At 32.5% G+C, this 26,812-nt stretch overlaps 2 protein-coding genes across 2 annotated transcripts; both read left to right on the top strand.

The window, feature by feature from the left end:
- The first annotated feature begins 4,056 nt into the window (after nt 1–4,056).
- On the top strand, nt 4,057–7,790 carry LOC132600382 (allene oxide synthase 2, chloroplastic-like). Its single transcript, XM_060313494.1, has 3 exons — nt 4,057–4,823; nt 5,896–6,322; nt 7,159–7,790. Exons 1-3 carry the CDS (start codon nt 4,097–4,099, stop codon nt 7,670–7,672), a joined length of 1,668 nt encoding a protein of 555 aa, XP_060169477.1. The 5' UTR covers nt 4,057–4,096; the 3' UTR covers nt 7,673–7,790.
- A 4,878-nt stretch (nt 7,791–12,668) lies between these two features.
- LOC132600381 (ruBisCO large subunit-binding protein subunit alpha) lies at nt 12,669–19,492 on the top strand. The gene is made up of 8 exons (XM_060313492.1): nt 12,669–12,853; nt 14,638–14,824; nt 15,444–15,565; nt 15,704–15,911; nt 16,006–16,151; nt 16,729–17,035; nt 17,721–18,172; nt 18,943–19,492. The coding sequence occupies exons 1-8, from the start codon at nt 12,797–12,799 to the stop codon at nt 19,228–19,230; spliced, it is 1,767 nt and encodes a 588-aa protein (XP_060169475.1). The 5' UTR covers nt 12,669–12,796; the 3' UTR covers nt 19,231–19,492.
- Nucleotides 19,493–26,812: the final 7,320 nt, after the last annotated feature.

Below are 26,812 nucleotides of genomic sequence, written 5' to 3'. Positions count from 1 at the left end.
ATTATTTTGGATTGTATATGTTAATTTATAGATCTTAGCATCTCATCTGAGAACCATACAGATAGATTTTCTTCCTGAGGAAAGATTCAGATCCTTATTTATAGTGGTGGATTCAATGAAAATCGAACCCAGGATGCTAGAGACAATTTTGAACACCCTAGACCAATTGAGCTAACATTTTACTTTTATTTAGGGTGTTTAAAGGTTAATATATGTGCATAAACACAGAAAATCTACCTTATTATATATTGTAAGTTTATGCCGCCCTCGGCCCTCTTTAAATCCACCCCTGCTTATATATAACTAGTTTCACGAGGCCCGTGCTAAGCTCGGGCCCAACTCCAGATATAAAAAGTAATATTTTAATTAAAAAAATATAATTTATGTTGGTAATAATTAAACTTCAAATAAGTATATTTTCAATTTATAAAAGCAAAAATTTCATTTCACTCCTTTAATATCTCAACTTTCATTTTGATGAAATTATTTACTTCAAATTAAATGCGGAGCCATATTTTGAAATATATGAGTTTCGAATCCTAATTTTTTAAGTTATTTAGTTCTAAATTAATAATTTATACATATTTAATGAACTTTTAAGACAAATACAAAATTTGAATCAACTTCCTACCGAATCCGATCAAATCGGTAGCTCACACTCTAATTCCACCCTACTTCAAACTCATTTTGTGTTTAAAAGATTAATTTTAGTTAACCAAACCAGAGATTTTAAAGAAAACCCGATTTTGATCGATAATATTGTCTTCATTTTCAACATTATATGACATCATTTAATAATTTTTAAAACTATCTGAAAATCATTTTTGTACTATTATTGGTAAACACATATGAGCTCATTAAAGTATTATAAATATAAAGTAAAAAAATGCCTACATATGAGTAAAAGAAAGAATTTTCAGAAATTCTCAAATTTCATTATACAAATATAAAGTAAAAGAAATGCTTACATGTAAAAATCTATAATAAGCAACAAATGAAAAAAAAAAAAAAAAACAAAGAGCAAGAATATCTAGCGAAGAAATGACTATTTTTTTCGGTTAATAGCTAAGATCAATAGAAGAGAGCAACAAGGAAAATAAAGTGCAGCAGATGGGGTTGTTCCTCCCTTAACTAGGGGTCTCGGGTTCGATCCTAGGTATGAAAAAATTCTTGATAGGGAGCGCTTCCCCAAATTGGGCCCTATGCGACGCGAATCTAGATCAAGCGAGCTCTAATGCGGGTACAGGACATCAGATAGAAAACAGGTAAATAAGGCAGACTGTTCGACAACTTTTAAAAAGTAAACCATAAGAACAAAAAATAAATTTGACTTTAAAAAATAAGATCAGGACCTAGAAATAATTAATTGAAAAGTTTAATAATTTTTGGAAAAGTTTTGTGAGGACTACAAAAGCCCTTTTATTATCCCTTATATATAGTAGTAATATATATGAAAAGAGAAGAGATAGAAAATCAAAGAAAAAGAAAAAAAAGTTCAATAAATCTTTGAACTAGGAGCCCGTTTGGATTGGCTTATAAGTTGCTTATAAGCTGTTTTCAGTTTTTTTGAGTGTTTGGCTGGCCAGCTTAAAGTCATTTTGTGCTTAAAATAAGCTCAAAAAAATAATTGAGCTCATTTGACTTAGCTTATCTAAAGCAACTTATAAGCCAAAAAAAATAAGTTAGACTACCCCAACTTATTTTTTTTAGCTTATAAGTTGTTTGTAGCTTATAGGCATAAGTCCATCCAAACAGGCTCTAGGTCGCAGAGGTGGATCTCCCAATTTGAAATTTTACGAATTTTGAACTATTATCAAATTCATAACTCATTTAGCTATTAGATATGTAATTAAATATTTATATATATTCAATAAATTTATTAATAAAAATTAGCAAAAGTTGCTGAATTCATTTGAACACATATCTTATTTGATTGAACTTTCAAAATTTGTTTATTTGGAAAAACATTTTTTTGTTGGAGATGTTTTTCGAAAAGGTATTTTGAAAAGTAATAGTTTGTGTTTGACTAACAAATTTGAAAAATATTTTTGTCAATATTATAGCAACAATTTGTGCATGACCCAAAATATTTTGGAAAAAAGGTACTTATATCATTTTCTGAAAAAAGTTTGATTGATTAATCCAACTCCGATCCTCTTAAATAAGCTTTTCTTTTTTTCTTTTTTCAGAAAAAGGTCCTTTTAACTTTTCTAAAAAATTTCCGACCAAGTTACTTACGTGATATTGTAGCTCGGCATCCCACTAGGTGCATAATGAAATTCAATATACGTACTTGAATTGAGTATTGATGAAGAACTGGCAACTAAACATTCTAAATTTGAAATTGTATATCTAGATATCTTAACCGTCTCGTAAACGTTCTAACTTTGCGAATGCACAATTTGAGAATGCACATCTAGAAAAAAAAATGTGTTTACAAAGCGAACTTGAAGTCAAGTTAACGTGTCTATATAGGTACTATGTTCAATTTATTTATCTTACTTTCCTTTGTAATTTGATTAAAAGAATGTCTCTTCCTTTACTTTCTTAATATTCAAAAGTCTTACTTTTTAAAAATTTCATGTCAAGTTAAAACAAGACAAATAAATTGAAATTGAAAGTTAAAAAAAAAAGGGGGGGTAAATAAATTGAAACGGAGGGAGTTATTTAGCCTTGTGATCTTATCTTATCATATTTGATTTTATTTTTCCTAAAAGCAAAATTTTAATATTTCATATTTAGGTAACCTCTTTCTTTGATGAAAAGATTTTAGACTTCTATATATTGAAGAATCTCTCTCCTACGACAAAATATAATATCATCTATAATATAGTCAGTTAGAGAGTCTTGTTTAGGGTGACATTTACTCTCAATAGTTCTTGTGCTTTCTTTTATTAGTTTTTTTTTAATATGTAGGTCAATTAACCGAATTATATTAAAATTTTATAAGTCTTTAATATTTTTTTTTTTATTGTCTGATTTATTATGTTTAAAATTTAAAATTATTAACTTTCACCCCCTACTTTTTCAACCCCGACATCAGATCTAACTTTCCACCTCAACTTTATCAGCATTCTTTGAATCAGATCTAACTTTCCACCTCAACTAGTACAAATGTACAATTTCTTGAAAACTTTTCTATATTATCCACGTGAAATTTATGTAAATACACACTAATAGAAAAAAATCCACATCAATCTTTAACTAATCCCACTACTACATAAAATACAAAATTCCATCAAACACATATCATCATCACTCCCAGTAGCCCCACTCCTTAAATTCCACCTTCTTTTTTCTCATCAATGATCAAACTTTTCCACAACGATAAAAAATAAAAAACCTTAAAACTACATCCAATTACTCTTTCTTTATCAGAAAAAAACCATAAGCCAACTCACAAAATTATCTACCCGCAACATTAATTGGCCCATTAAAAGGCCGATTTGATTACTTTCACAATCAAGGTAAAAACGAATACTTCAAATCAAGAATCCAAAAATACAAATCCATTATATTTCGCACCATTATGCCACCTGGACCTTTTATTTCATCCAACATTATCATTTGAATATTCAACAAATAAATGATGGTAAAGACTTTTTATTTTATTTCAAAATAAATAGTACCTTAGAATTTAACAAGAATTTATTCTTCCAACTTTATTTGATTTTTTAGTCTATCTATAAAAGGAGATCATGTGAAAAAAACCTTTAGCTATATAATCAATTCCGGACACAAAGTCCTCAAGTTATTGAAGAATCATTAAAAAGAGATAAAATTTAATTAGAAGTAAGTTAGTAAAAATACTTTCAATTTTTTAAAAGTGTGCATAAGCTAAAAACACCACTCATTATGAGCCCGTTTGAATTGACTTATTTTAGGTGCTTTTAAGTCAAAATAATTTTTAAATACTTTTATAATATTTAAAGAAAACTTATTTTTAAGTTAAAATGATAAAAATAATGTAAAAATCATAAGCTAAATTTTTTAATTTATAAATCCAAAGACATTAGCACATCGAAACGGGCACTATGTAACAAGTACTACAATTTATTGAGAGCTTTCTTTCTATATTACACGCGTTTATATTATAATGTTTATACACACAGTCCAAATATTCAAAATATACATCAACCTTTTACTATTCCCACCAATCATATCATCACTCCCAATAATACCCCACTCCTTAAATTCCACCACCTTCAATCAAGAATCAAACTTTTTCACAACAATGGCAGCAACAACATTAATTTCATCTCCTTCTCTTCTATACCAACAACAATTTCCATCAAAAAAATACTCAACATTTAATCCCATTACTCTTTCTTTATCACAAACCCCAATAACCCAACTCACAAAAAAACCAACCCGAAAAATACCCGGAGATTATGGGCTACCATTAATCGGCCCATTAAAAGACAGATTTGATTATTTTTACAATCAAGGTAAAAATGAATTCTTCAAATCAAGAATCCAAAAATACAAATCCACTATATTTCGTACCAATATGCCACCTGGACCTTTTATTTCACCGAACTCAAACGTTATTGTTTTACTTGACGGTAAAAGTTTTCCAACACTTTTTGATGTTTCTAAAGTTGAAAAAAAAGATCTTTTTACTGGTACTTTTATGCCGTCAACTGAACTTAACGGTGGTTACCGTGTACTTTCATATTTAGACCCATCTGAACCAAATCATGAAAAGTTAAAAAGATTACTATTTTTCTTACTTTCTTCACGTCGTGATTATGTAATACCTGAATTCCATGAGACTTATACAGAGCTATTTGATACACTGGACAAGGAAATCTCTGAAAAAGGTAAGGCTGATTTTTTTATTTTTTAATATTTTTTACTCTCTCCGTTTCATAATAAGCGTTGCTTTTAGCTTCTGCACGCCCCTTAAGAAATTACTCATTTTTTAAAAATTATGCGTGTTTTGACTAACTTACTCCTAATAAATGCCTAAGAAAAAGGCTACTTAATGATTCTTATTACGTAAATAAGTGATTTCTTGAAATTCTAGAGCACTATTTATTCTAACATAAAATGAAAAGCCTAAATCACTGCTTATTATGGAACGGAGAAAGTACTGTGATTTATGTGATAGTTTTTGCTTTTTGAGAGTCAAACAAGAAAAATATTTGATCGTGATTCATTCTTGTATGCACTTTAAACATTTTGAATTGTTAATTACTGTGATTTAATAGATTTTTTGCCATGAAAATAAAATATTTTTCACTTTATTTGGAATTTTTGAAGTTGGAGTTGTGTTTGGTTATAGTTTTTTAAAAGAATATTTGATTGTTTTAATGTACTTTGACGGTAAGCTAAGTTACTCGGACTCTCCTAAAATTTCGTCGAGTGCGCGTCGGGTCCTTCAAAAATAGCGTATTTTTAGAGGATCCGATACGGATACTGCAACACTTTCAAAGAGTCCAAGTAACTGAGGCTGTAAGTGTTTTTCATGGCCAATCAGTGTTTTACAATAAAGTGAAAAATTCTTTTGGGAAAAAAGTGGATAATTCTCATGGCCAAATGGGTCTTCATTAGTAATTTTTATGTAGTTTTTAAATATGTAAATTATTTTTAAAAAAAACATAAACTTAAAAGATTGTAGGTACAAATTCACAGTCGAAATAGGAAAGTTTGACTTATCACATAAATTGGGATAGAGGTAATTTTTTTTTTAATAAGTAAAATTAAATTTATAAACTATTGTACAGTTTTATATAAGGTTGGTATATTATGTATAACATTTTCCTTAGCTATAATGTTGTATAATACTTTATAAATTGAAAATGTGACTACTTGGCATAATACTTTATATTTTTTGTTGGGTTGTATATTCTTGAAATTTAAGCTGATATTTTTTTTTATTTTTTTTTATAGGTAAAGCTGATTTAAACTCAGCTAATGATGAAGCTGCATTTAATTTCTTAGCTAAATCATTATACGGAGTTAATCCAGTTGATACTAAACTCGGGTCGGATGCTCCAAAATTGATTGGAAAATGGGTTTTATTTAATCTTCATCCAGTAATTACTCTTGGTTTACCAAGTGTATTAGATGATTTAATTCTTCATAATTTCAGATTACCACCAAGTTTAGTGAAAAAAGATTATCAAAGACTTTATGATTTTTTCTATGAAAATTCCAAAAATGTCCTTGATGAAGGTGAAAAACTTGGGATTTCAAGAGAAGAAAGTTGTCATAATCTTGTATTTGCTACTTGTTTTAATTCATTTGGTGGGATGAAGATTTTCTTTCCTAATTTGCTGAAATGGATTGCGAAAGGCGGGTCGGAGCTCCATACCCGGTAAGAATTACGAAATTTAAGTACTCCTGTTGTTTCATTTGGTTTGTCTTACTTTTCTTTTTAGTCCGTTTTAAAAAAATGTCTTTCTTTTTTTGGCAATTTTTTAGTTTCAACTTTCTATATGACATGTTTAAAATCACAAAATTAAAAGATATTTTAGTACATTATACATATCTTTAGTTTAAGAGCACAAAATTCAAAAACGTTATTTACGATCTTAAATTATGTGTTAAGTCAAAATCAAATAAACAAATTAAAATGGAAGGTGGAAGTAGTACTTATTTGTTTTCAAGTTGAAAATGGTATTTGAAAATTGAAATTATGTTTGAATATAGGCCATTGGAGTTGTTTTTGAATTTTTGTGGTGATTTGGAATGAAAATTGCAAAGACAACTTTTTAGAGGTTTTCAAATTCCAAATTAACAATTCTTTGTCCAAACAACAACAACAACAACATATCCTGCCAGATCCCACAACGTGAGGTCTGGGGAGGGTAAAGTGTACGCAGATCTTACCCCCACCTTTGTCGAGACAAAAAAAAAAAAAAAGGAAAACTATCCATAGCCAAACGGGCACTAAATTTGGATCAGGAAATTTGGCAGGCTTTTGGCTATAGATTCCAAATATTGTTGCACTTTATTTGGAATAATAGTGATAATTGGTTATAAGCGGTTTTTCAAATTTGAAATGTAACTTCAAGTTGGATTTGAGATTTTCATGACAAAACAATAATTTTCAAACAAAGTGAACATATATTTCGATAAAAAGTAAATAATTTGTATGACCAAATAATTTCACTAACTGTTTCCAATTTTCTTATTTTAATTTTTGTTTAGGTTAGGGAAAGAGATCCGAACCGCCCTGAAATCCACCAGGGGCGGGAAGATCACGATGTCAGCAATGGAGAAAATGCCGTTAATGAAATCAGTAGTATACGAGGCATTACGAATTGATCCACCCGTAGCTTCACAATACGGAAGAGCCAAACACGACTTAACAATTGAATCACACGACGCCGTTTTTGAAGTGAAAAAAGGTGAAATGTTATTCGGGTACCAACCATTTGCTACAAAGGACCCGAAGATTTTTACCCGACCCGAAGAATTTGTACCCGATAGATTTGTTGGTGAAGAAGGGGAAAAATTATTGGAACATGTATTATGGTCTAACGGACCTGAAACGGAGAGTCCAACGGTGGAGAATAAACAGTGTGTTGGAAAGGATTTTGTTGTGTTAGTTTCAAGATTATTCGTAACGGAGTTTTTTCTCCGTTACGACACGTTGGATGTCGACGTTGGAACGTCCCCGTTGGGAGCTAAAATTACTGTAACTTCTCTAAAGAGAGTTTAAATTTCACTAATTGTTTCTAGTTTCTATTAAAGGGGTGAATTTTTATTTTTGTTTAGGTTGGTTTAAATGTAAATGTTTTTTCCCTTCCAAAATGAGTGTTCCTACTTGCATTTTTCGAGTTAACTTGTAGTAATCGACCAAAATGGAGACAAGTTTCTATCTTGCAAGAGATTTTTTTTTTTTTTTTTGGGTCATGTCCTCGAATTACATGCTTGTGACGAATACAATAGACAAAAGTATTTTGGTTGGGCAATGCTTTATTTAAGAGATATTACTTTACTTATTAAGAAGCACCGGTTGGTGCTCCTTTTTCGTTGTACTCCCCATAAAAAATAAAAAAAAATTAGGCCTCATATTAAACAGGCTCATAAAAAAATATTAAAAAAATGTGGGCTCCATATATATTAAATAATAATTAATATTAAAAAAAATTGTGGGCTCCATATATATTAAATAACAATTAATATTAAAAAAAATTGTGGACTCCATATTAAACACCATTGAGTATTAAAAAAAAGTGAAATCCACCACATCCAAACTCACGGGAAAAAAAAAGTGGATCCCATATTAAGCAATATTGAAAAAAAAAGGACCCTCACCCATAAAAAAAAAAAAAAAATTTGGGCCCCATATTAAATAGGCCCATAAAAAAAATGTGGGCCCCATATATATTAAACAACAACTAATATTAAAAAAAAAAATTGTGTGCTTCATATTAAACACCATCCAGTATTGAAAAAAAGAAGTGGAACCCATCACATCCAAACTCACGGGGAAAAAAAAGTGGACCTTATATTAACAAAATCAAGCTGAAAAAAAAAAGTGAATCCAAAAAAAAACAAAATTGTAAAAAAAAAAAAAATGTGGGCCCCATATATATTAAACAACAACTAATATTACAAAAAAAGTAGGTCTCATATTAAACACCATCCAGTATTAAAAAAAAAAAAAGTGGAACCCACCACATCCAAACTCACGAGAAAAAAAATGAACCACATATTAACAAAATCAAGTAATATTAAAAAAAAAAAAAGTGAATCCGATATTAAAAAAATAAACAATGTTAAAAAAAAATTGTGGGCCCCATATTAAACACCGTGCGTATTCGTATCAAACACTAATATAATAAAGTTTTAAATATGGAGCACAAACTGCAATGTTATATTAATCGTGTTTTGAACATAGTATCCCATATTGACAAAATCAAGCAATATATATATATAAAAAAATGAATCCCAAATTGTGAGCCCCATATTAAACACCATCCAGTATTAAAAAAAAAAAGTGGAACCCACCACATCCAAACTCACGAGAAAAAAAAAGTGAACCCTATATTAACAAAATCAAGCAATATTGAGAAAAAAAGTGAATCCCATATTTAAAAAACAAACAATGTTAAAAAAAAATGTGGGCCCCATATTAAACACCATGCGTATTCGTAGCAAACACTAATATAATAAAATTTTAAATACGGAGTATAAACTACAATGTTATATTAATCGTGTTTTGAACATAGTATCCCATATTAACAAAATCAAGTTGTTATGTTCACTAAAATAAATATACTTAAAATATTTATATTTTAAAATAAGATAGAATTTAATGCAAAAGACAACATGACAAGTAAAATGAGCTAAACCGAGAATATTTACCAAAAATTAAAAAATAGTATTTCTTAGTTTAAATAGAAAATCATTTTCTAGTTTGTTTCGTTTTAAACATGTAAAATTAATTTAATAATTTGAATTAGAATTATCCAAATCAAAATTTGATAAAATATAATAAGTATTTTACACCTTTAAATTAATCGAATTAAAATTGAAAGTATGCTTAAATATTGCTATTGTTTTATCTGAAAGAGAGGAAAATAGTTTCCTTTTAAACAAGTCTTCTCTTTTAAAAAATATTAATAAATTTGCCGATTTTGTATTCGTAGCAAACATTAATATAATAAAATTTTAGATACGGAGCACAAACTACAATGTTATATTAATCATGTTTTAAACATAATATATACTCTTTCTCTCTATATATATATATATAATGACTATTCAAATATAACTACATACACATAGATGCACTATAATCTAAAGTGTTGGCCCGTGCGCAGCACGGCATAGGTCATCTAGTTGAAATAATATGTCATGACCAAACATCAACTTATTAGTCAATTCAACTTAGCTTTGGAGATTTTTCGTTTTGTGCCTCATCCCATTGGGACGATAAATCGTTTTGATAGTGAGTAGCGGGAGAATTGAGCTCACAACTCTTTGACTACTCCAGTACCATACGCCGTTGTATAATCTACTCTGCTAAAAGATTAATCGGTTAGAGAGAACACATTTGGAAACAACCTCTCTATCCCCATAAAGATAAAGGATCCCCATTTTGATAGAGGTAAGGTCTGATTACATCTTATCCTCCTTAAATTCACTTGTGAGATTATATTGGTATGTTATTGTTGTTTGTTGTAGAGAACGCACTGTATATATTTTGTTTTCAACAAAAGTTGTGGTATAGGTTGTTCAACCTGGGATTCCTCCACAAAATTGCTGCTCAATATGGGTTATAGCCCAATGGGCTCTAGGATATCACTATCCAATATGGACCAATATATATGAACATAAAAGCAATTATTTAACTTTTTTTTACGCGGATTGTCCTTCATTTGGGGTGATCTTTAATTTTTTGGCCTTCAAATTGGTGGTCTTTAATTTTTGTTCTTCGCCTAATACCCTGAAGTTCTGAGTCTGATCCCCAACTCATTAAAAAAAAAAAAGGAATTTTCGCCAGGCAGATGTTTGGATTCGCACTCAAAACTCTGTCTTGCTAATTTTTTTAAAAGTTTCTAACTGAGCAAGGTTTGAATCCGAAATTAAGAAATTTTTATCGAAGGACAAAATTAAAGACCACACCAATAGAGGGACAAAAATTAAGACCAGCCCAGTGAAGCCAATCCTGCAAATTGCCCATTATTTAAACTTTAGCCCAAAACAGATGTGGTCCAAGGGAGTAGTAAATTGTGTGGAATCCAAATTGCTTTTAACTATCTAAAGTTCCAAATTCATCGCCCAAAGAGCACGAACCAATTCAATATGGGGCAAGTCCACACGATTGATAACTGTTATTTAAGCCGTAGTCTAAATATATAAATTTTAGTAAATTTAACTATCTTAGAATCAGCTTTAGATTAATAAAATTGAAGTTGATAAGTTTTGCATTTGGTGTTACAAAATTTCCGATGTTGAAGAATGAAAAAAAGTATTACATCGGTGGTTAATAAGATAGGTTGTCTCCTTATATGAACTTGAATAATTCTCTCCTCATAAGCTAGCTTTTAGGGTTGAGTTAGGTCCATGATCCATTTATTTACATCAAATATATACAGAACTTTCTACTTTTACTTTAGCCATAATATCAGATTCATGAGAGTAGCAATATCAAAATGAATAAAAACTAAGTACTTCTCAATGGAAAGATCTATAAGCTAATCTCCACTATTCCTTTAACTAAAGCAAGTTGACAAGTTTGTCTTTATATGCTTCTGGTTGAACTGATATCAATTTTTCATCCAAAATTCAATATCGCTTTTTTCTTTTTTTGAATCATTAAAATACAGGGACTTGTTAACAAACTAGAGAAAAAGATGAAAAAGAGGGGGGGGGGGGGGGGGGGGGGGACAAGGAGGAGGAGGAATGTTTTTATCTGAAATTTACCTATATTGGCTACAACAACAACAATATATTCACTGTGGTTCACAAGTGGGGTCTGAAAAGAATAAAGACGTATGCGCACCTTATATGTACTTTTATGGGGTAGAGACGATGTTTCCGGTAGACCTTCGGCTTGAAAGGAAAGGCAGTGATGTGACAACAAATATCAAAGTAAAAAACAAGGTACAAAGAGAAATACGGCAACAAAAATAGCACGATAAAACACATATGAGGTAATAGGTGGTAATACACAATGCAGAAACGAAACTACACGACTACTACCTAATACTACTGCTACGGAGACCACTAGGCTACCTTCTAACCCTCTACCCTAATTCTCAACCTCCACACCTTTCTATCCAGGGCGATCTCCACACCTTTCTATCTAGGGCGACCTCCACACCTTTCTATCTAGGATCATGTCAGTAAGCTGAAGTTGTGCCATGTCCTGTCTAATCACCTCCCCCAGCTCCTTTTCAACCTACTCTACATCTACTAACTCCTATTATAGCCAACCTCTCACACCTTCTCGCTGATGCATCCACACACTTCTTTTTCACATGCCCGAACCATCTTAGTCTTGCTTCTCTCATCTTCTCTGCCACAAGGGCCACTCCCACCTTATCCCGTATAACATTGTTCCTAATCATATCCCTTCTAGTATGCTCCACACATCCATTCGAGCATTCTCATCTCGACTACACTCATCTTCTGAACGTAAGTGTTCTTGACGGCCAACACTTTGCCCCATACAACAATGTTGGTCTAACCATCATTCTTTTAGCAAGTGTACAAAGACTAATCACAGTAGCACAAATATATTTACCGATATTGGCTACAAGTTAAAAACAACAATATACTCAATGTAATCCCACAAGTGGGAGCTAGCGAGTTAGTTCGTATGCAAATCTCACTCGACCTAGTGAAGATAGGAATACTGTTTCCAATAGACCCTCGACTCGAAGAAAGAATTGACTACGATTAAATAATACAATAACATACTAGTGTAACTTCACAAGCGGGGTCTCAAAAAGACAGTTTGTACACAACCCTTACCTCTACTAGTACCTAGTGAAAATAGAGAGACTGTTTTCAATCAATCCTCGACTCAAAGAAAGAATTGGCTACAAGTTAAAATAATAGGATGCAAATTGGCTAACAACTTGCAAACTTGTACCAAATAAGTCATCAACCCTTTGCTTTTCTCTCAACGGTTCTGGAAAGGAAAAGGATAGAATCTTCTGGAAACTCCTCAATAATAATACATCCAAAAAGAAATGCAAAATATTAAGCCCTAGTCCTCTCTTTGTATACTTCGCCTAAACTCTTCACACTATCTTCATTCCAAAACCCAATCCTCTTATCCACAAAAGAAAGAACAGACTCTTTCCATAGCATCTCTATTTTAGCAATGGCTTCTGCTAATGCTATCTCTACTGCTTCTATTATTCCTTCTCCTTCTAAACAGGTATACCTTTCTTTTGTATACCATTTCTTGATATGGGTATTTTTTTTAATTGAGTTCTAGTGTACTATTTATGTTGTTTGTGCCATTTCTCTTACAAATTACAATTCTTTGTACCATTTCTTGATATGGGTATTCTTTTATTTGAGTTCTTGTTTGCTATTATGTGTTGTTTGTGCCATTTCTTGATATGGGGTGTCTTGCTTTGAGCATTTCTCTTACAAATTACAATTCTTGATATGGGTGTTTTTTTTGTTTGAGTTCTAGTTTGCTATTATGTGTGCTTGTGATATTTCTTGATATGGGGTGTCTTGCTTTGAGCTTTTATGCTATTAATTATAATTCTTTATACCATTTCTTGATATGGGCCATTGTGTTTTGAGAATTTCTCTTACAAATTACAATTCTTTTTACCATCTGTTTATATGGGGTTTTTTTTTTTTTTTTGTTTTCTAGTTTGCTATTTTGTGTGTTGTTTGTGCTATTTCTTGATATGGGGTGTCTTGCTTTGAGCATTTCTCTTACAAATTACAATTCTTGATATGGGTGTTTTTTTTGTTTGAGTTCTAGTTTGCTATTATGTGTGCTTGTGATATTTCTTGATATGGGGTGTCTTGCTTTGAGCTTTTATGCTATTAATTATAATTCTTTATACCATTTCTTGATATGGGCCATTGTGTTTTGAGAATTTCTCTTACAAATTACAATTCTTTTTACCATCTGTTTATATGGGGTTTTTTTTTTTTTTGTTTTCTAGTTTGCTATTTTGTGTGTTGTTTGTGCTATTTCTTGATATGGGGTGTCTTGCTTTGAGCTTTTATGCTATTAATTATAACTCTTTATACCATTTCTTGATATGGGCCATTGTGTTTTGAGAATTTCTCTTACAAATTACAATTCTTTTTACCATCTGTTTATATGGGTTTTTTTTTGTTTTCTAGTTTGCTATTTTGTGTGTTGTTTGTGCTATTTCTTGATATGGAGTGTCTTGCTTTGAGCTTTTATGCTACAAATTACAATCTTTTGTTACATTTCTTGATATGGGTCATCCTGCTTTTAGTATTTATCTTACAAATTACAGTTCTTTTTACCATTTCTTGATATGGGTCTTTCTTATTTGAGTTTTAGTTCACTATGTGTTATTTGTGCCATTTCTTGATATAGGGTGTCTTGCTTTGAGCATTTCTCTTACAAATTGTAATTCTTTATATGGGTCTTTTTTGTTTGAGTTCTCGTTCAAAATTATGTGTGTTGTTTGTGCAATTGTGCTACTTCTTTATATGGGTCATGGTGCTTTTTGTATTTCATTACAATTAAGGTGTGTTTGGTATGAAGGATAATGTTTTTCATAGAAAATGTTTGTTGGAAAACAAGTGATTTCTTAGTTAATTTTTGGTGTTGGGTAAGTAAGCAAAAAGGTACTGACCCAAACATGGAATGTCACTTATGGAGCTTGTTTTCCTTGAGAAAATATTTTCCAAAAAATTTTTAACCAACCAAACATGGGATAATTGGAAAATATTTTCTGGAAAATGTTTCTGTCATACTAAACACACTCTTAGTGTGCTTTTTATGCCAATTCTTGATAAGGTTCATCTTATTTTGAGTCGCTTTTGCTACCATGTGTGTACACCACTCTTGAAAAGGGTCATCTTGTTTAAAGTTGCTAATATAGGAGGTTTTTGCACCATTGCTCGATGTGGGCCATTTTGATTTCAGTCTTTTATAGCTACTGTTTGCTGAATTTGGGATGCTTATTTGTTTATTTATTTGGCTGTTTGATGCAGGGGTCTTTGAAGAACAGGAGGGTCAACCAATTGCAGGGACAGAAATTTGGAAACAAAGGTGGCAAGAGCCGGTTTGTAGTAAAGGCCTGTGCTAAAGAAATTGCCTTTGACCAGAAGTCTAGGAGTGCCCTTCAGGCTGGTATTGACAAGCTTGCTGATGCTGTCGGTCTTACACTTGGTCCTAGGGGTATGTTTCTGCTGCCTCCTCATTGTCTTTTCAATATTTTGCAGCACATTTGGATGAAATTTTTGGGTTTTATTGCATATTTGAATCATTAAATGACCAATTATGAAATGAAGCAAATTGGTGGGTTGTAGCTTCCTTTGTATGTTTCGTTTATCTAATTCCCAGTTCTTAATTCTTAGAGCTAATGTAGATAAGATTGAGGCAGTTGCCAGCTGTGACAGAGTTAATGTAAAGGTGGTTGTTTTTTATATAAAGAAAACTTGTAGTGTAGCCCGTCAATTATCAAGTGTACTTGAAAGGAGTGGATGGAAAATAACATATTTTAATTAATATGAACATTTACTGATTAATTCTGGAGTATCTGTATGTGGAGTGTGATTGAACGCCCGATTAATGCTTAGCATTACTGTGATGTGTCTGAATTTCCTTGTCCCGAGTGGTACAATAGTTTCCTAGGTACAGGACATTAGCAAAACGTTTTGTAATGCTATACTTCTACGCTTCTGTTTCCGTTACGATGATTTCATGCTATGCCACGTTGATCTTCAATAACCAATCCACTTGTTTGAGTGAGGTTCTGAATGAATTGAATTCCTAAAAAGCTTTTACTTCCTTACAGGAAGGAATGTAGTGTTGGATGAATATGGCACCCCTAAGGTGGTTAACGATGGAGTGACAATTGCTAGAGCTATAGAGCTACCTGATGCTATGGAAAATGCTGGGGCCTCCCTCATCAGGGAGGTTAGTACTTCTCCGTCAATTTTGTTAGTTGAAGTCATAGTTATTTTGTCCGCTATATGATTCCTTTATGTACATTATGTGTTACATATTGTCGAACTTATCTTGTTTTATTTTCTTGATTTCAAATGCATACTTAAGGTTGCAAGCAAAACCAATGATTCAGCTGGTGATGGAACCACAACTGCATCTGTTCTTGCTCGGGAAATCATTAAACTCGGTTTGTTGAGTGTTACATCTGGTGCAAATCCAGTGTCTTTGAAGAGGGGCATTGACAAAACTGTACTGGGTTTGATTGAAGAGCTAGAAAAGAAGGCTAGACCTGTTAAAGGTCGTGATGACATCAAAGGTAATATTTTGATGCTTTTCTTTGAGAACTCTTATCCATGATTCACCTATGTGCCGTGCTGATTATTAGTCTTCTGAATTGTTTCTTCAACCAGCTATTGCTTCAATCTCTGCTGGAAACGATGAAAGTATTGGCACCATGATTGCTGATGCTATTGACAAAGTCGGTCCAGATGGGGTCTTATCCATCGAGTCATCCTCTTCCTTTGAGACTACTGTACATGTTGAAGAAGGAATGGAGGTTTGTATCTATATAGCGAATATCTTATACTCCCTCCGTTTTAATTTGTTTGCCTTACTTTCCTTTTTATTCTGTTCTAAATGCTTCTTTCATTCCAACATCCCACATGACATGTTTAAGACCACAAGATTAAAGGGTATTTTGGTACATTATAGATATCTTTAGTTTAAAACCATGAGATTCAAAAGTCTTCTTTACTTTCTTAAACTCCGTGCCAAGTCAAACTAAAGGGACCCGTTTGTCCATGATTTCAAATCATGATTTGTAATTCATTTCACTTTGCTTGTCTTAGTTTGATTTGGTAAGGAGTTTAGGAAAATAAAGATGACTTTTGATTGTTGTGATCTTAAATCAAAGATGTGTGTAATGTACCAAAATGCCTTTTGAATGTTGTGGACTTAAATTATACCATGCTTGGTGTAAGGAGTTACTAAATATATAAAATGGCATTCTTTTTTAAATAGACTGGAAAAGAAAGTAAGACAAAGAAGGTGAGGGGAGGGAGTATTCTCTGTGGTGTCTGTCTCTGCAGTTGGGCTCAATCTTTTGTTGACAATTTTTACTTTATTTATTGCAGATTGATAGAGGATATATTTCCCCACAATTTGTCACCAACCCTGAGAAGTTAATTGCTGAGTTTGAGAATGCTCGAGTCTTGGTTACGGATCAGAAGATCTCAGCTATCAAGGATATTATTCCCCTATTAGAAAAGACAACTCAATTACGTGCTCCTCTGCTGATTATTGCGGAGGATATCACCGGGGAAGCTCTGGCCACTCTTGTTGTGAACAAGTTGCGGGGTATACTGAATGTTGCTGCCATCAAAGCTCCTGGATTTGGTGAAAGGAGAAAGGCTCTTCTGCAAGATATTGCCATTGTGACAGGTTCTCAAACTCGCTTAAATTCAGCTCTCTCGTCAAACAAATTTGATGATAATATCTTCATAAAAAAAAATTGATGATAATACATAATAACAGAACTTTTATAAGCTTATTTAAGGAGTTTGACAATGTCTAAAAGTTTGACATAATAACAGTTTCCTTACAAAAGCTTCTTTAGCCAAAAGAAAAGTTGAAAGATAATTGGATTTTGGATTATTTTAAAACAACTATAATTGGTTTTGCCGTACAATTAAAAAATTGTTATGATTTTCCTGAATATCGTCATCTTTAGAAAGAAAAAATGGATGCTTGAAATGCAATTATGGTTGATATATGGCTTCGCTCGTTTCTAATTGGCGTCAATGTATTGTCGTCATATAAAACTGGGAAATTGTAGACTTGCTTGGTAATAATATTGTAAAAGTTGCTAATATCATGCTTGAGCTTGGTCTGGAAATAGGAATTCACTCTAAAAATGGGATGTTAGGGGAAACATTGTTATCCTGAGATACCGAGTCCAAAGTTTGTCATCCTGGCACTAGTTTAGCTGTTCTTTTTAAGCAGATACAATCATGGATACTGTGCACTGCACTTTCCTTTAGACAAATCATAATTTCAAGGATTATTTTCTGTCTCATCTATATAAGTCAGAAACATTTCCTTACCATAAGCTGTTGTATTAATTCAGGAGCCGAGTACCAGGCAGCTGATTTGGGCCTGCTCGTTGAGAATACCCCAGTTGAAGCACTTGGAATTGCCAGAAAGGTAACCATTACCAAGGACTCAACTACCATTATTGCTGATGCTGCATCAAAGGACGAGATACAGTCTAGGATTTCTCAGCTTAAAAAGGAGCTGTCCGAGACCGACTCGGTGTACGACACTGAGAAACTTGCTGAGAGAATTGCCAAGCTCTCTGGAGGTGTTGCCGTCATAAATGTTGGAGCTGCAACAGAGGCTGAGCTTGAGGACCGCAAGCTTCGTATTGAAGATGCAAAGAATGCAACCTTTGCTGCAATTGAAGAGGGAATTGTACCCGGTGGTGGCGCTGCTTTTGTTCATTTGTCAACTTGTGTCCCTGCCATTAAGGACAAGCTTGAGGATGCAGATGAAAAGTTGGGCGCTGACATCGTTCAGAAGGTAAAGAATGCTCAAATATTTATAAGTACTTCGTCTTATTTCTTTTTATTTTTTATGACAGTGTTTGACTCAACATAGAGTTCAACACACAACAACAACATACCCAGTGAGTCCCACAATGTGGGGTCTGGGGAGGATAGAGAGTACGCAGACCTTACCCCTACCTTAGGTAGGGAGGCTGTTTCCGGAAGACCCTCGGCTCAAGAAAAAGCATAGAATGATTCAACATAGAGTTCGAGAGACGGAAAATATTTTTGACACATACCAAGAGTACCCTTACAACTCTTTTGGTTTTAAAGATGCTATGACATTTTCATTGCTATTATGCCCCTCATTTGAGAGTAAATAGATAAGTGTCGGGCTTACGATAGTCTGACTTTTTAACGACTAAGCGACTACTAAACTCCCGTCCTTAAAGTTAAATGGGAAGCACAAATAGTTTTGGAAATATGGAAAGATGTATTTTCTGGGAATACACTTGAAACCAAGAATGCCGTGTGAAATGGGCTAGGGAAGTTTTTTTTTTTTTTTTTTAAATAACCGTGGTATTCGGTCAGCTTGCGCGTATCTTGATGAATTCTATGGGGTACTTGTTTCCGCCCTCCAACATAGAAACCAGGTAACTCTGTCCATCGAGGCGAGTAATTACATAGTGTTTTTACTGTATTTGAACCTGAAGACGGTCTTCAAATTCAAGAGTTTGTGCTGAAAAATATGTACTAAACATGACAATATTAATCCTTTGTTAATTTTCAATTTTTGTTTTGCAGGCATTAGTAGCCCCTGCAGCTTTGATAGCACAAAATGCTGGAATTGAAGGGGAAGTAGTTGTGGAGAAGGTTAAGGAAGCTGAATGGGAGATGGGATACAACGCGATGACAGACAAATATGAGAATCTTGTGGAAAATGGAGTCATTGATCCCGCCAAGGTGACAAGATGTGCATTGCAGAATTCAGCATCAGTTGCAGGAATGGTACTGACTACACAAGCCATAGTGGTTGACAAGCCAAAGCCTAAAACCGCCGCACCTGCTGCTCCACAAGGGCTTACAGTGTGATCACAATATAACAAACTTCGCTAGTAAATTTTGTTGGTGTTGAGATGAACATTGACGTGTAGGGCTGGCTTGTTCGGGAGAAAGGTTAGCGTAGAAGTAGATGAGTGCATTATTATTTTTAGCTGGCTTTTTCTGAAAGAGAACTTGTATTAAATGAATAATATTGCTGCTCTTTACATGAAGGCGAACGTTTATCCTCTGGAAAGGGATAAAAGCTTTAGTTATTGAAGTTCATTTTCTTTACACAAGTTCATTTTCTTGACACTGGGTGTGATGTTGTTCATTTTCTTTATGTACTTCATTATGTTTTGCTACTCTTTTTGTCTCTCAATAAAACCTACGAATAGTCAAGAACCTCAGTCTAGATAATGTGCTAGGAGCCTCATTTTAGGAGGATTGAGTCGAGCTGCTTCCTTGTTGGTAGTCCGACTTTCCGGTCCAACAATGGAGGAAAATAGCATTGATGAGCGAGGGCCTAACTTCTGTAACGCGTTGGTGAAAATTTAACTTTTGGTCCATGAAAGAAAGTTTGCTTCATTCACTTGAATTTTTAATATTTTTTTTTGTTTCTCATCAAGTGAATGACATCTTCTTTTGGAAATTTTAGTTATTGTTAGCATGATATTGGGAAATTTTATTGCTATTACTCAAACAAGCATGAAACGTATGCTTGCATATTTGTCCTTGGGCCGAGTCGGATATCGGATATGTAATTATTGGAATAATTGTTGGAGGTTCAAATGATGGATATTTTGTTTTTAGTTAAGTTGATGCATAGATGATCTACTTTCTATCGTTGATGTGACCATTTCTAGAAGATACGTCGTTGCGATTAGAAGCTGCAGAAAGTGAGACTATGATGCTTGTCAAAGATTGCAAACAGAGAGTTAATTGTTTTGGAATCAAATTATGTGAGAAATCGTATTAAAACCAAGAAATACAGAATTTTTCAGTTTGAGGAAGTCTTTGATATCCATGTAATCAGCATTTGCTCTAGATGAATTAGATTTTGCTTCAAGATAAACGGATACTCGTACAAACTTTATGTTTGCGTGGATCCTTAAAAATAACATGTACTTGAGTGTCATTTTTCTTATGTTTGTTTGTATCTCATCAATGATCTCTTATATTTTACGAACATGGAAATTCAAATTAGAAGGATTGTAGTTCAACTCGGTCAAACAGGCTATTAGTCTTGTATTCGGATATGAAGAATTTGATCAAGTTGGTATATTTTATCGATTGGATGTAAGAGGATTTGTGGTCAGCTACTTCCTTTCTATAGTTGGTAACAGGGGCGATTTTAGGTGCTACAATTGGGGCACGGGAACTCATAGTCTCTCCGTAAAATTAGGTATTTTAATGTATATATTTTTCTAAAATTAGTATAATATTATCTGCTGGAACTCATGTTACAAAAAGCTAAATGGTGCACTTGGTTGAAGATTGCGTTATTTACCTACAGGTTTAGAGATCAAGTATTACTTAATACATATTTTCCTTTTTTTTTTTTTTTTACTGGTAAACTTATCACTTATGTTCTAAAAATCTTAGATTCGCAACTGGCCGGTAGTCCAACTTTCCACTCTAACGGTAGAGGAAAATAGCGTAGGTTGCTTTAAGTATTGCTGATCGGGGGCCTAACGTTTGTAACACATTGTTGAAAATCCAATATTGGTCCATGAAAAATAGTCTTTCTTTTTGAGTTAAATCTGCGCAATAATGATCCACTTGTCATTGTTGATGTGACCATTTCTAGAAGATATGTCGTTATGTTTGTATGAATTCTTAAAAATAACGTGTACTTGAATTTCATTTTTCTTATGTTTGTTTGTATCTTAGTAGTGATTTCTTTTATTATAGTCATTCTCAATAACAACATTTTACTATAAAGATCAAGTTTTCTTTAGAATCAATTTTTATGTATGTTATATTATATGTTCTATATAACAATATTTCATGATAACTTTAAAAAAAATATTGAGACAATAAACGTCATTATAGAGAGATTTGACCGTATACAAAAATGGAAATTCAAAATGCAAGGTTGACCTATACAACCTCTAGTTGCAGATATTTTTCAATTCAACCATGTGGGGTTGATATTGAAAATTGTGGATTTGATGTTTCAACTCCAATCCTACCAGTTTGAAATTGGATATTGGAATTGCCCAACCTAATTTTGGACCTAAAGTTTGAAGTTTGAATGATTGTTATGGTGTCGGACTGTTAAGTGTGAAGTTAGGTTTGAGAGTTCCCAACTCCAAACCCGATACTCAAATTTGAAAACTTTCAGCTCAAATGTTTAAAGCTGAAAATTGTCAAACCTAACTTCACACAGTCTAAAGTTGACACTTCCATTCTTCCTAAATCTATGTCGTTGCTTAGAAAATACCATATTTGAAGTTTTTGTGTAATTGGTCAATTTGTAGAAAAAAAGAAAAACAAACATGAAAGTTTTAGTTCATGATAATAAATTGATTAAGGAAGCGTCACATCTTCTCAACTTAGAATTGAGCTATCAAATAGGACCAATGCTTGGAATGTTCCGGAATTCAGAATCATCATCCACAAGAAGGGGAGTCAACAAATTTTTGTCTAAAGTTTGTCAATATTGACTATAAATTAAATACTTTGAATTCTTTTACATATAACTTAGTTAAGGGAAAATGACCTAATAATACCTATTTAAGACTCTATATTACAAAACATAAGGATACTTTTTCTTATTTACAAAATATACCAACAAAATTACAAAGTATACTAGATTTGGGCTTAATGGAGTTTTTTTTTTTAAGGAAGAGAGTCTGATTTTAAATGTGGACTTAATAATTCTTGGATAGTTACCATTCAACTTCTTCATCTTTTTAAAAATATTTCTCTCTCTCTCTCTCTCTTTCTTTCTTTCTCTCTCCCTCCCTCTATGATAGACACCATTTTCATACATAAAATTCATCTTCTCTCCTAGTATAAATTTGCAAACCAATATTACAAAGTATTTTTGATTACTAACTTGTGTATTAATTGTATACAAAAATTGATTTGGATCGTTTTGAAATATATATGATCATTTTGTGTTTTGAAAATCTGTATAAATTATATAAACTATAGCTTTAGAAAATGTTAAAAACTAATATCTGTATGATATGTGTATGGAGTCTACTATATGTCATTTTTTAGATATATGCGGCACAATGTGTATGAAATGCGAACAAATTTGATATCAATTAGTCTTAAAAATGTTGAAAACTGATATATGTGTGAAATGTGGATGGAATTTGATTTGTATCAATCAGAAAACTTATTATACATATATACTTTCTCATAATCTATACATACATTGATCAGATTTTATACAATTTATATGTACTTTATCATAATCACAATATACATACAACTTTTATACATATTTCATACGTAGAAATTATAACGAATTTATATATTTATACAATTGCATACAAAAATTAATATATATTTATTTTCGGGTGTATGAACTTTGTATGGAATCTGGTTTGTATCAATTACAAGTTTATCATACATATTTTTCTCAAAATTTATACATACTTTGATTAGATTTTATACAATTTATATGTAATATCAAAATACACATACAATTTTTATACATATTTCATATATAAAAATTATAAGAATCTATACAGTTATACATATTGCATACGAAAATTATACATATATGTTTTTTGGTGTATGAACTTTGTACATAAGAATTATCGATTATAATGGACTTTTTGAATAAAAGTTGGAGAAAATTAGGTAACAATATCTCTTAATTTTAAATGGGGAGAGAAAAGTGAATGAAATAAGGGAGCAAAAGTTGGAGAAAATCAGGAACTATATTTCTAAATTTTGAATGGAGAAAAGTGGATAAAATATGTAAATTGATTCCTTACCTTATTTAATGTGTTTTATTTGCTTCTTTTTAATTTACCTAATTCGTATAGATTTTGTAACAAGTCTATTGATATGTTTTGTAAACTGAAAAATATCGTCATGTTCTGTAAATATACCTTCTCATGTACATATATATTTTTTGCCCTACATAACTTAAATGACACAAGTAAAATCTGCTATTTGGTGTGCAAATCCTACACTTGATCCATGATCTGCTAAAGCTTCTTATTTGAAATCCTTAATTTCTTTCCCTTGATTTATAGTGCGATGCACATAAGCTAACTAACCTCCTTATGATTTAACATATAAATAAAGAGCATGGGAACATTTACTTAAGTGATTTTTTTTTAGTCGTCACTATAAATTATAAAAAGCAAAGCTATTTTCATTTCAAAATATGAAGCAAATTCAAACTTTATGTTATAAAACTATATAATTGGAAATAAACAAGAGAAGCAAACTAATAACTTTATAGAAAGGAGGAAGAGATTGTATTTCACTTCTTGTTAATTTCTCTTAACAAATTGAGAACTTAACCATCTATTTATAGAGATGGTAAATCTCTTGATGAAGTCATCAATGACAACACCAAGAGTTAAAATCAAACTTGTGTTGCTTCATTTTCTTCATTTCATACATGCCACCAAATGTACATGTACCTACTCTTATTTAGGACATGTGGAAAACCTAGACTATATGGACATTCATATATATATATATATATATATATTTTATAACACTCCCCCTTGGATGTCCATTGATAGATAATATGCCTCGTTAAAACCTTACTAGAAAAAAACCCAGTGAGAAAAATTCTAGTGAAGGAAAAAGAGTACATATTTCTAATAATATACATTTTGGTTGCCTCATTAAAAACCTTACAAGAAAAACCCAGTGGGACGAAACCTTGTATGGAAAAAAGAGTACAACATGTATTAACTCCCCCTGATGAGAACTTCAGTCCAAATATTTGAGTCTTCGCTTTCCAATCTTGTGCACCATCTTCTCGAAAGTTGCGGTTGGTAGAGACTTGGTGAACAAATCAGCCATATTATCACTTGAACGAATTTGTTGCACGTTGATATCACTATTCTTTTGGAGCTCGTGTGTGAAGAACAACTTTGGTGAAATGTGCTTTGTCCTATCTCCTTTTATGAATCCTCCTTTCAATTGGGCAATGCATGCTGCATTATCTTCATATAAGATTGTAGGTATTTTATCACATTTCAAACCACACTTTTCTCGAATGAGATGTATCATTGACCTCAGCCACACAACTTCATGGCTCGCTTCATGAATAGCTATTATCTCAGCATGATTTGATGAGGTAGCCACAATAGACTGCTTTGTAGATCGCCAAGATATGGCAGCGCCCCCACAAATAAATACATAGCCTGTTTGAGATCTAGCTTTGTGTGGGTCAGATAAATTCCCTGCATCTGCATAACCAACAAGATTGGGACTGCAATTGCTAGAATAAAATAAGCCCAAATCGATAGTCCCCTTTAGATACCTCAATATGTGTTTAATTCCGTTCCAGTGTCTCCTTGTAGGATCACAACTATGTCTCGCTAACACATTAACTGAAAATGCTATGTCAGGCCTTGTGGTATTGGCAAGATACATTAGTGCACCAATTGCACTAAGATATGGTACTTCTGGACCAAGAATTTCCTCATTCTTTTCTTGAGGTCGGAACGGATCTTTATTCGCATCAAGTGATCGAACAACCATCAGAGTACTTAATGGATGTGCTTCATCCATATAAAATCGTTTCAACACTTTCTCTGTATAGGCAGATTGATGGACAAAAATCCCATTTGTCAAATGTTCAATTTGCAAACCAAGGCATAATTTTGTCTTTCCAAGATCTTTCATCTCAAATTCCTTCTTTAAATAATCAATTGCCTTTTTGAGCTCTGCAGGAGTTCCAATAAGGTTTATGTCGTCAACATATACAGGAAGTACAACAAACTCCGATATTACTTTCTTTATAAAAACACATGGGCAAATTGCATCATTTTTATAGCCTTCCTTTAACAAATATTCACTAAGGCGGTTATACCACATGCGCCTGGATTGCTTTAAACCATTAATAGATGACGTGCCTCGTTAAAACCTTATTAGGAAAAAACCCCATGGGAAAAAGTCCTAATGAAGGAAAAAAGAGTACACATATCTAGTAATACGCTTTGAGAGCTGCCTCATTAAAAACCTTGCCAGGAAAACCCAAATGGGACAAAACCTTGGTCAAGGGAAAAAGAGTACAGTGCGTATTTGCTCCCCCTGATTAAAGCATCACATAATTCTTGACGATGATGTGACAAATCTTGTATACCAACTTATCATATCTTGAGATTGACAGAGCTTTTATCAGATCTGTCAAATGATCATTTGACGAACTGGTTGGTGATCTGCATCTTCGTTTCTCAGATAGAGTTGCATCATCGCCGTATAATATTGTTGCAATCAGGACAAGTACATCATGACTTGCTTCATAATCTGTTGTTGTCTTTCTATGATTTGACTGTCATGACAATAATCCTTTATGGAAATAGATAACACATCTGGATTGAATTCTTAAGTCGATAAGATGAATACCCTGTATGTCCAAAACACTTGACAATATTGGTTAGGACAAATACATTCATGTTAGGGCTTTCATTTGCAATATGCAGTTGATCTATTTCAATAACTCCATGTTGGAGTAAATTATATCATGCCTGTAGTTATATCAAGATATATAAATGCATCAACTGCACAAATATATGGTACTTCAGGACCATTTCAATTTTCTCATTTCAACAGATATAATCAAGTGTTTTTGGAAACTCTTCAAGAGCTCCAATAATATTCAAGTCATCAACTTGCATAATAATATGAAAGGTTCTGATTATCATATAGAGACAAGGGTAAACATGATCTTATTTTTACCCTTCGTCAGTAAATATTCATTAAGGCGATTTCAGTACATCAGTCTTGATTCATTTAATCCATTTAAGGATTTTAAACAAGTTTCCCAAGAATTTGTATATGCTTCAGGCATTTTGAATCCTTCAGAAATTTTCATATAAATTTTGTCAAGTAAGCCATATAAGCTGTGACAACTTCCATCATTATAAATAATGTGACATGTTCTGATGTTTGGACTGCTGGCCCAATAAACATTACGTTTACCAAGATGCATCATTTTACTTGGTAATTATTTCCACATCAACATGCTTTAAGTGACGTAGAAATCAAATCCTCACAACCTTATACAATATTGCGCGCTATATTGTATCAAAATACTGTCGACAAGATATCATGTTGTATCGGTTCGCAATTCGACATAACTTACTGAGATCTCATCACTTCATTATTTTCAGGTACCTGAACCTCTCATAAGGTTTCATGAAGTGTTATGTCGACGGCTCTTCAAGAGCACTTTGCCTCCTTATTATGATCATTTGCTCCTCCTTTTTTTTCAAGGATTATTATATTTGGAACCGATTGGTCTACCATGCTCCATGCATGTTGTAGACTCTGTCCTTCAGGGACATTAGGAGCATTTTGCAGATGAAATATGAAATAGTTGGGTCAGCAATTGCTTCCAGCATTTGACTTGAATTATCTGAGGATCATACTGATGATAATTCACAACATATTTCTTAGCTGCTTATTCTCTCCCCTT

The sequence above is a fragment of the Lycium barbarum genome, chromosome 6 (genome assembly GCF_019175385.1).
Source record: "Lycium barbarum isolate Lr01 chromosome 6, ASM1917538v2, whole genome shotgun sequence".
Classification (NCBI taxonomy): Eukaryota; Viridiplantae; Streptophyta; class Magnoliopsida; order Solanales; family Solanaceae; genus Lycium; species Lycium barbarum.
The sequence above is the reverse complement of the archived record's forward strand: the minus strand, read 5'-3'. Positions and strand labels throughout refer to the sequence as shown.